The sequence below is a fragment of the Hemibagrus wyckioides genome, linkage group LG29 (genome assembly GCF_019097595.1).
Source record: "Hemibagrus wyckioides isolate EC202008001 linkage group LG29, SWU_Hwy_1.0, whole genome shotgun sequence".
NCBI lineage: Eukaryota > Metazoa > Chordata > Actinopteri > Siluriformes > Bagridae > Hemibagrus > Hemibagrus wyckioides.
In genome coordinates this window covers 19,148,161-19,158,996 of record NC_080738.1, presented here as the reverse complement: position 1 = coordinate 19,158,996, position 10,836 = coordinate 19,148,161, and the positions used below count along the sequence as shown (strand labels likewise).

Genomic DNA, 10,836 nt, shown 5'->3' with positions numbered 1-10,836 from the left:
TGCACTAAGACAGACTCTATAATGGTTGGAGCAATTTTATGTTTTGTCTAATACTTTATTGTATTGTACATGCACTTTATGTGGGTAGGATAACTTTAAATTTTTTATCCCTTAGTTCTGTATTTTCTTATGTAGCTCTGTTTCTCTATGTAGCATCAGGGCCCTGTAGGAATGTTGTTTCAGTTCACGGTGTACTGAATCAGCTATAAATGGTTGAAATGACAATAAAAGCTTCTACTCTATTCCTATTAGAAAACTGTAAATTAAGCTGTTATTGTAATTAAAGTTTTAAACAATTTTAACAATAAGAAAAAACAGCAACCGAACAATAAAACCTACCTGTAAGATCTGAAGCCTGGTGTTTTTTCAGTGGCTCTGTTTTAGATCTTCACTGTTTGCACACTACTGTCTCAAAAGCTTATTTTTTCTTCACCCCTCCTCTTTTGTAAGATGAAATTGTGACGTGTGACGCAGACTGATTTCCATATTATTTTAACTCTCACATATTCACCAGACTCCTTATATAAACGAAACCAAATTCTGACTCATCTTCCTCAGATTTCAGTACAGAAAGGAAGTGGAGGAGTTCATCAGGTTCCTTTAGTGTGGAATAGCCATGTGCCAATATTTAGATCCAACATACAGCATGTACAATATTATCATGGCTGCTTTATAAAATCATCACAGCCTATTTTTGGTAACTAGGAGGCAGCATTTTTGGGCAGTGAGGTAAAATCTAACCCATTGGGAAACCAGAGGAAAAATGTAGAGGCATTTTGATCATAATGATTTCAAAATGATGGACCTACAAATGAGCTACAGAGTATTGTACTCATAAAGGAAGATCTACATGATGTGTAAATATCCAGAAACAGGCCAGGGCTAAATTATTACACACCTTATAATGTGAGGAGTCGTGCACTGTGACTATTTGAATACATTTTCTTAGCAAATTAAAACTATCACTGCTCTCCAGTTTTGGATTAACTTGCAGAACAACCTGTCACACTGCTGTCTACAAGTACAGAAAGAAGTATTTTCCGTGTCACAGGTCTAAATGTCACAGAAGGAGTCTCATATTACACAGCTGTGTGTAAAAATCTATGACTAATATTTTAGTAAATCCTTTTGTCAGTGCAAAACTGTACAGATTTAAAGTAAACTAAAACAAAGTTGCACCTTATAAACAAGACGATTCATTTAAATGCCATTACATTTATAAAATAAGGGAATGAAATATTCTCCAACATCCTCACTCACACATAATCACAATCAAGTGCTAACAGTGTGTATTAGACCTTTCACACTGATATCTACATGTCTATTACTAAATTTTATCACACACTATTTCCATAGTATTGTGTGTATCATCCCCGTTCCTGACCTGCAGTCCAGCCCATAATCTTCAGCTCTTGACAAAGCTACAAATGACCAAGTGTCCAAGTGTTCTGCTGAATTACTTTTATATAACAGCTTTCTAAATTCTGACCATTTGCTCTGTTTGCTGATGATATGAGGACAGATTTAAAGTGATGTGATGATAATGTCATGGATTTATCATAAAAAACTTTTATACTGAATTAATAGTAGCAGACCATAATAAGCTTAATTCTACAAAATAGTAAGATAAGGTTTATTTTTCATTTGTTATTTAATACATTATGCATTATGTATTTAATAATGCCTGTATATACAGAACATAGAAAAAAGGTATATGAATATTTGTAATGACAGAGGTAGAAGAAAAAAAAACAAACGCAGAAAGCAGAATACATTTGATTATTCAACACACACACACACACACACACACACACACACACTGTTTAATAACAGGTACTACTACATTCTATATGAAGAATATTCCACTAGGACACACTGATACATTAAACCCAGTTATCCAGTATTTTAACATGTTCTCTTCCATCATCATGTCAAGTGATCATTTGCAGGAAAATCTGTATGTTCAAAATTAAACCTCAATCATAAAAATAACATTTGCTGTTGAGGAGACATTTACTTAACATTTCTGTCAGTTTGTAATCTACTTTACATTACAGATCATCTTTGTTTCTCTTCTGGAAGATGTTTCCATCTGGCTGCACCCTCCAGGTCACTGTGGTGTTCTCCAGCATTCCATATTCTTCCAGTTTCTGTTTCACCTGAAGATCAGAATCAGGATTTATTTACTCAATACCATTCCTGAATAATAACACATTTCTGTAATAACCTTTAAGCTTTCAACATTTAACACTGCAGGAACTCGGTGTCTCCCACATAAACACTCATTAAACATAAACACCATAACTGTGTCTGTGTTTCTACTAATCCTGAGACTCACCTGCTCTAAAATAGACGACTGTACAGCAGGATCTAACACACTGCCATCAGACTTCACCTGCAGTCTCACTATCTGCTGTTCCCTCACTGGTAGAACTGTGGAACACACACACACACACACACACACACACATACACACACACACACACATACACACAAAGAAGGTGAATGAGTGAGAGACAAAAACACAGAAAACACTCAGGAGCCTAGCCAGGATCATCATAGAGAGAATCAATCAGCATGAAATGTTGAACATTAAGCGTGTCTGCACAGTTTGTACAAAATTTAATTAAATTTAAAGGAGAATTCCATTTTCAGAACAACAATTTACAAAAAAGATTTACTCACCCCCTGGTCATCCAAGATCTTCATGTCATTCTTTCTTCAGTTGTAAGGAAATTATGTTTTTTAAAAACCGCATTTTAGGATTTTTCTCCATATAGTGGACTTCAAAGGAGCCTCCGAGTTTCAACTTCCAAAATGCAGTTTAAATGCAGCTTCAGAAGGCTGTTAATGATCCCAGATGAGGAAGAAGGCTCTTATACAGAGAAACGATCTGTCATTTTCTTATAAAAATAAAAATTTTATACTTTTTAACCACAAAAGCTCATCTAGCACTAGCGTTCACGACACTGCGTACTACATAATCACGTCGAAATGTCACGTACACTGAGTGTTTACAAAGCGAACAGCTTTGAAGCTTCGGAGCGCTCTTCTTCTCCACACTAGTAAACACTGGGTCTGTATTTCTGCATACATCATGCATGACCTCAGCGACTCCGGGAGATATTTTACAAAATAAAAAACATTCATTTCTTGAGTTATTTTGTAAAATATATCCAGTGTTTACTAGTGTGGATAAGAAGAGTGCTCTGAAGCTGTTGCATGTGGAATAACCTATTGGGCGCATGCACGAGCATGCAGCAGCCTGTTACAGTCGCTCTCTATTAATTTACCTAGTATTTCTTCATCCTTTTTTAAAAAACTTTTTGGTAACTAGTAATAAACTCTTGCCTCTCTAATCATGAGATTTGAGAGTTTTTGTCAGTGAGTGCTCAAAAATTTCCTTTAAAAAATCCTGAGTGATTGGAGCTGTGGTTGCTCATTCTGCACCTGGATATCAACACACCCATACATTCTCCTTATACCTTTTTGTAAGTAAAGAGAGTTTGATTTATTTGTGCTTCCTTGGTCTTTGCTTGTTCGCTTTTTAAACACTGGGTCTGTTGTGCCACCTATGTCACTCGTGACCTTTCGACGTGATTATGTAGTACGCAGTGTTGTGGATGCACATCCTAGAGCTAGTGCTAGATGAGCTTTTGTGGTTAAAAAGTATAAAATTTTTATTTTTATAAGAAAATGTCCGATCATTTCTCTAGATAAGAGCCTTCTTCCTCAGCTGGGATCGTTTAGAGCTCTCTGAAGCTGCATTTAAACTGCATTTTGGAAGTTCAAACTCGGAGGCACCGTTGAAGTCCACTATATGAAGAAAAATCCTAAAATGCGTTTTTTAAAAAACACTTCTTTACGACTGAAGAATGAATGACAAAGATCTTGGACGGCTAAATGATGAGTAAATGTTTTTTAAATTGTTGTTCTGAAAGTGGAATTCTCCTTTAAGTTCAGTTATTACATTGATTGGGTATGTTCTTTGTGATATAATTTATAAAAATGGCAAACATTGGTAGTTCTTGTTTCTTACAAACCATTAAAAACATAATTTACATATCATAATTAATGTACATAGCATTAAATTAATGTTTTTCCAATAAATTAAAAAAACAAAACAATTTTTAAAGACACTGCTATAGTTATAAATACGATTAGTTTAGATTGATAGAAAAAAAGCCTATGAAATTTCATAAATTTATGTTAGTATCAGTGTCCAAGACAACAAAAGACTCACTAGTGTGACAGAAGAAATAGTACAAGTTGGTGCAGCGAACATCATAGAGCAGTCCCTTAGAAACTCCTGCACAATTCTCAACACCACCAGCATTATTAGGTTCTCCAGAACCCCATGGTAGGTTTGTAGCGATGGTCCCTTCTGAAAATTTCCATGTCTCTCTGTAGAGCCCAATCCAGGAATCACCCTGGATATTCCTTACCTGCAATATAAAGTCATTGTCTGAACTGTTAAAAGCGCTGGCCAAGTCTGTGTGATGTCTTCGGCAGTAAGCCTGAGCTTGAGGCCAGGTCAGAAGAGTACTGATGCCAATGAACCTGTCAGCACCACTGAAACTTGCTGTGACATAGGAAAAAAGATCAAATAAGAAACATAAGTGTTTGCAAACTAATTACATTATAATTAAATTACACATACACACACACATATGTAGATAAAACATAATCAAGACCTAGGTTGTGAGTGGTTTATATTTTGTATGTCAAAGGCTAATACTGCTAATCTTTAGGCAATGGCAAAGGCAATCTTTCTAAAATCTAATACTGCTAAACCTTTTTTAAACCAAAACTAAAGCTAAGCAAATCAGAATCTTATTGACTCACCATTGTAGCAAATGAAGTAATGAAGTTCTTGATATGGTGCATCCCTCCAGTATCCATTTCCCATTATTAAAGCACACGATTCTTTCCCACCATAATTATTGGGTTCTCCAGATCCCCACTTACTGAAAGTGACATTCTTCAGTGGGAGCTCATTTAAGGACCAGCGCCAGCTATTGATATTGTTGTACAATCCAATCAAGGCCAAAGATGTCAGACCTTGGCTTGCTTCTTCTTTGTTAAATCTTATCCAATCATCAGTAGTTACAACTGTCGCCAGGTCAGTGTACTTCTCCCTGCAGTAACTCTGTGCACTGGACCATGTTGCGGATGTCTTTATTAGGTAATATTTATGATGGACTGTTCGCACATGGAATACATTGACTGTGGCAAGACCTGTTATTGATATAATCAGTAAAATTAGACAGGTAAATAATTACACATAGACATTACTAATAGCTAAATTGTCTGACAAGAACCCAAACTAATTAGCGAGCCACACATTTACAGTAATGCTAAAATTGTTCATCATAAGAAAGCAGAGGAGGAGCAAAAATAACCCAGAAACTGTGTCCTGTGGCCTGTGTGGCAGCTTTGCTGTCAGATTTGTTTGCCCATTACAAGCAAACTGTTGAAGTATTCAAAATTCATTAGATGACTTCTGTTCATCTGGAGATGATGTGTGCAAACATTGGTGTTAACTGGACATAAATTGTAAGAGAATTAACAAAAGGTAGTGTTGGCAGCATCTGTGTATACTAAATTTCACAACTTTTTACTAGTTCTGTGTTCTATGAGCTGCCATAGGCACACTAGCCAGAAGAAGAAGAAGAAGAAGAAGAAGAAGAAGAAGAAAGCTGGCCTTCCTAAAACAAGTGCTTCTATTTTCTGTATTTTTTGTACCTATTTAACATTATTATTATTATTGTAATTTTATTATTAATATTAATAGCTAGAAACATGGTTCCAACGCTACAATGTTGCGCTTGCTGTGCCGAAGTGTGCTATTACTTTTCATGCTGATAAGTATTATAGTTTATTTTATATGAATTTAAAGGCATTTTTCACTGACTTCAGACTTCTACTGTGTGTGTGACGTCAGCTAGAGTGAGGGAAGAGTTTTTTTTTTTTTAACAGACTCATCGTCTTTAAACTGTTCCTACAGCTTGAATTCCTACTCTACAGCCACATAAAATACTTTAAACTTTATAAGCCTCTTCTCTCTCTGCACATGATGACAAATACTTCATAGTAGCTGTAGTTTTCACGAGATTATGCTTTAAACAGGTCCTTTCTTGCAAGATAGTGATACACGGTGTATACTGTAGTGTTGGGTCAATGAGTTATGCCTATGACTTCTAGACCGCAGAGTTGTGAATGAATACTAAACAGAACTTGTTATTTAACTGGATAAAAGATTAATAGTCTGGAGCTTTACTGGAAAGTCTCTGGCTGAACCAGGGCAAATAGCCCCATCTTAAACTTCTCAGTATAGAAAATAAGACACCTAACTAGACCTGAACCTCATTAAAACCTCTCTAACCTCTGCGCTAGAGAAATGTGGAGAATTCGGGAAAGACTGGGGAAATTATACGTCAGGGGTGATACTGCACTGAAACATGGCACAGACTATGTCTGAACACTGACTGACAAAACCCAAGGGTTTAAATAGCAGCATGTGCAGGTGTGGTATCAGTGCTGATTACCTATGCGGGACTGAGGTGCCATAAAAGACCATGGAAGTGGATTTGCCTGAGAAGGCACCTGATACATTACATGAATTGATATATATAATGTAAATCATATGACTTTTCACAAATCTTAAAAAAATATTTTATTTTTTTAAAGTTATATCTAATTGTCAGTATTTGAAATTATTTCAGCAAGCCCAGAAGGTCACTGTTCAGCAAAATTAAGTATAAATATTTATAGAATAGTTTGTTTTAAGGAATGTTGTAAGGAATCCCCAAAATGACGAAACATCAATATACCCAAAAATAATTACCCTAAAACATGGACGTCAAGCTCATTTTCACCCTGGGCAATATCAGCATTATGGTTGTTCTCAAGTGTTAGTTGTAAGTGTAAGTCTGTATAGACTATTCCTTAACATATTGTTAGCTAATGGTCTTTGCATTTGATTACTGTTTATTTAATTGCACAAATATTGCACATGCATTTACATAAATGTACAAATATAAGCAAGCACATTGGTAAGGACAATACTCATTAATCAAAAGATCAAACTTTTCAAGTGAATAACAGAAAAGAGAAATACCAAACATGTTACATTAACTTTGTTCAAAACTATTTTGTCACAGATGAGATTGGCAGAACGTTTTGTATGACAAATTATTGTGAGGTACTAAGAACATGTGTGACAGATGTGGTACTTTCTAAAAACAAACAGCTGTAGACAGCCTTGCAGCAAGCTGTACATTTAACCAATGAGAGATGGTTTTGATTACAGTAAATATTTGGCTGCATGAAGACACACCCAGCTGTAAACACACTAATATTTTGCTACACATGCAAAGTACTATATCCAATTAACTCAAAATTTAGTTTGACTTATAGACTTCTCCACTGCATCAAAGAGCTCCTTATTGACAGTGAATCTGCTTTCATGCCTCATTTACATATGAATAAATGCGCTGTATCTGCGTTGAGCTTTTATCAGTCTTCAGCCAGCTGTGTTGCCAGATCACTTGCTAATACCTCCGTATGTGATGGTGTTTCTTGATCATTTTAAAAGTCTCTATCAAGTCAGGGCTCCTCTGAAAAACACTTGGAAGCTTAGGAGATTTTTTTCAGCCACAGTAAATTGAGCTTTCACTGTTGCATCATTTTTGGCTGTAGCTTTTGTAAACATATTCTGCTGAGATTACAGTCTCCCTTTTAATTCTTGGATAATTTGAAGTTTTTCCTGAAGGCTAAACTTGGCATACTTGGCTCTGTGTTTGGTGTCAAAATGCTGACATAAATTGTCTTCCTTTATCACAGACTATCACGTCCGGGCGGCCCCACCCTGTGCGGGGCTCGAACCTGTACCTCCGTGGTGGTGCTTGCGCTGGCACGCCATGCAGACAGACCCAGTCATAGGATTCAAAAAAAGCACTGCTTTATTCACGTAGACAGACAGACATTGTGAAGACTAATCTAATCACATAGACTTAGGATAGCACTAACTAAACTGAAACAAACCATGAACTTGGACATAACTCTAACTAAATCATAGCACATGAAACAAAGAGCATTCAACAATGACACGTACGCAACGATCCCTATTTATAGGGCTACATATTATGGCTAATTGGGAACAGGTGACACAACAGGGTAGGCGAACAATAGGAAGGGCGTGGCACCAAATACACACAAAGAAGCAGGCTTCCAAGGTTCACCTGCCAGCGCCCTCTCCGGGCCTGGCAGGGAACTGTCCAGCTGTTCCTGACACAGACACTGTCTCGTAACACAGAAGACAAACCAGTTTTTCTCCTTCAAACACAAACATTTAAACGTATTCACTTTCCCATCTTTCATTAAATTGTCTTCCCTCTGCATCAGTTTTTATTTTCTTAGACACCAGTTTTTTTTTAGTTTTTGTTTTTTAACTTCACTTTTTAGTTAAACACTGATATAGAAACACTGCTTTCTATCGGTAAGACGCGTTCATTTCGCGGATCACAAATCGACTTGCATTGTGGGAGATGTAGTTTATGGTCACTGTAAGCTGTAAAGTAGTGTGAGCTTTATTTAAGAAAATCAAATGCCTTTTAAGCAATGCCTTTAATGTTTTAGGGCACATATGTTAAACTGAGTTGCTACTGAAAAGAGTACATTGAAAATGAGTATTGTAGTTTGTTAAATTGGAGTATTTTAGAGTATTGGTGTATTCTAAAAAAATCTGAACATATTTGATCAGAAGTCTCCTGTAACCTATAGTCACAAATATGAAAGCGCAGATGGAGGATTTTAGGAAGCAGAGGACTTCCCAGCATCATGGGTACTCAGGTGAACATTGTGGACAGCTATATCAGGGTCTGAAATGGACCAAAAACACTCCTGTGCTGTACAAGAAAGGTCAGTCACCTGTACTTCCTCAGGAGACTCAGGTCCCCTAATATCTGCAGAACCATGCTGCAGATGATCTACCACTCAGTGGTAGCCAGCATCATCTTTTACTGCTGTAGTGTGCTCGGGTAGCAGGGTGAAGACGACTGATGCCAACAGACTCACCATGCTTATGGGAGTGGAGCTGGAATCTCTGGTTGACAAAGGTCGCAAACAACATGTCGCACCCCGTGCATGTGACCCTGGAGTCTTACATTCAGCCATAAACTGAGACACAGAGGACAACCACAGAATGCCACAGGAGGTCTTTCCTACCAGTGCACATTAAACTCTATAACTCCTCCCCTTTCTGTAAGGAGCATAGCTGACAAAATGAACACAGACTGTTTTAATGTATTATTATGTGCACTATCCTAATTTTACAATATTTACAATATGTATGTTAACTGTGACTGTTGTTGTCAATGTACACAATGCTGCTAAGAATTTCCTAAGAAGAAGTTCTTATCTTATTTGTTTTATTTGTCATCACATTTGTGATGAATATTTTTTAAAAAGTTTTGAAAGGATGAAGACTTAGCATCTACAAAAGATAACACAGGAGACAATGAGACCTCAGTAATTAAAGTTATTTTTCTAAACTAGATCTCTATTTGAGACATCTGTATTTTAACATTTCAAAATAAGATTATATATTTTTAACTCCAATTATAATAAAAATATAATTACTTTTGTCATTTTAGGAATCCATACATTTAAGTAAAATCTAATACATTAATGAACACCTGTATATACAGTATAACACATATATGAAGCATTCATTTATTGAATAATGAGCTTATTTATTACATAAATATAAATATTTATTTTTGAGTGCAGGAAAGGCTCTCACCAGTAAAACAGAGGAGAAGAAATACATTCAGCTTCATTATGAATGTGTAGCTGTGGAGTCAAAACATATTCAAAATCATATATTCCAAAAAAAAAAACTAAATTATCCAGAGTGATTTACATTTATCTCCTTTATTTTTTTCTGATTTGAACTAACATCCTTCTGATCAGTTGTCTGATTGTATATAGCTATCAGATCATTTTGGAATTTATAAATAACCAAAACCTTTTTCCAAATGGAAATTAATTAACAATAATTAAATCAAACCTTTACTTAACTATTATAACTTATTTTACTAACTAAAAATCTAACTATTATTCATTAGATTTTTAATAATATGCTACTGATTACTCAAATATAACTGAATTATTACCAAACTGTAAATGAAAGCATTATAGTAATTTAAGATTCAAACAATTTTGACAGTAAGGACGCTGAACATTAAAACATACCTGTAATATCAAAATCTGAAGGCTGGGTTTTTTTCAATACCTCCGTTTTCGATCTTCACTTCTTGCACACAAATTTCTTAAATCTATTTACTTCACCTGTTCTCTTCATCCTAGAAAGATTCAGACGTGTGACGCAAAATGATTTCCATCTTACTTTAACTATCCTTTAGAAGCAGGATTCCTTATTTCAACAAAACCAAATTCTGACCCATCAATCTCAGATTTCAGCAGAGAAAAGGAAGTGAAGGAGTTCATCAGGTTCCTTTAGTGTTGAATAGTCATGTGCCAATAATCAGATTCAACATTCAGCATGTACAATATTATCATGGCTGCTTTATAAAGTCATCACTGCCTCTTCCTAGTAACTAGGAGGCAGCATTTTTGGACAGTGAGATATAATCTAACCCACTGGGAAACCTGAGGAAAACTGTAGAGGCATCTTATGATCCCTTAATGATTTTAAAATGATGGATCTACAAAGGAGCTACAGAGAATTGTAATCATAAAGTAAGATCTGCATGATATGCTAGGCCAGACACAGGTCAGGCCAGGATTCTTACAAACCTTACAATGTAAAGA

At 35.8% G+C, this 10,836-nt stretch overlaps 1 protein-coding gene across 1 annotated transcript; it reads right to left on the bottom strand.

The window, feature by feature from the left end:
• Positions 1-2,051: 2,051 nt before the first annotated feature.
• LOC131349158 (putative C-type lectin domain family 20 member A) lies at positions 2,052-10,501 on the bottom strand. The gene is made up of 6 exons (XM_058384574.1): positions 10,258-10,501; positions 9,806-9,855; positions 4,846-5,238; positions 4,244-4,582; positions 2,339-2,433; positions 2,052-2,159 (listed from the first exon to the last, which is right to left on the bottom strand). The coding sequence occupies exons 2-6, from the start codon at positions 9,840-9,842 to the stop codon at positions 2,052-2,054; spliced, it is 972 nt and encodes a 323-aa protein (XP_058240557.1). The 5' UTR covers positions 9,843-9,855; positions 10,258-10,501.
• Positions 10,502-10,836: the final 335 nt, after the last annotated feature.

Excerpts from the sequence above, each read along its gene's own strand:
- LOC131349158 (XM_058384574.1), bottom strand. The coding sequence starts at position 9,842 with ATGAAGCTGAATGTATTTCTTCTCCTCTGTTTTACTG. Across the intron at positions 4,583-4,845 it reads TTACTTCATTTGCTACAATG|CAAGTTTCAGTGGTGCTGAC; the intron begins GTGAGTCAATAA and ends CCTATGTCACAG. Across the intron at positions 2,160-2,338 it reads AGTCGTCTATTTTAGAGCAG|GTGAAACAGAAACTGGAAGA; the intron begins GTGAGTCTCAGG and ends TCTGATCTTCAG.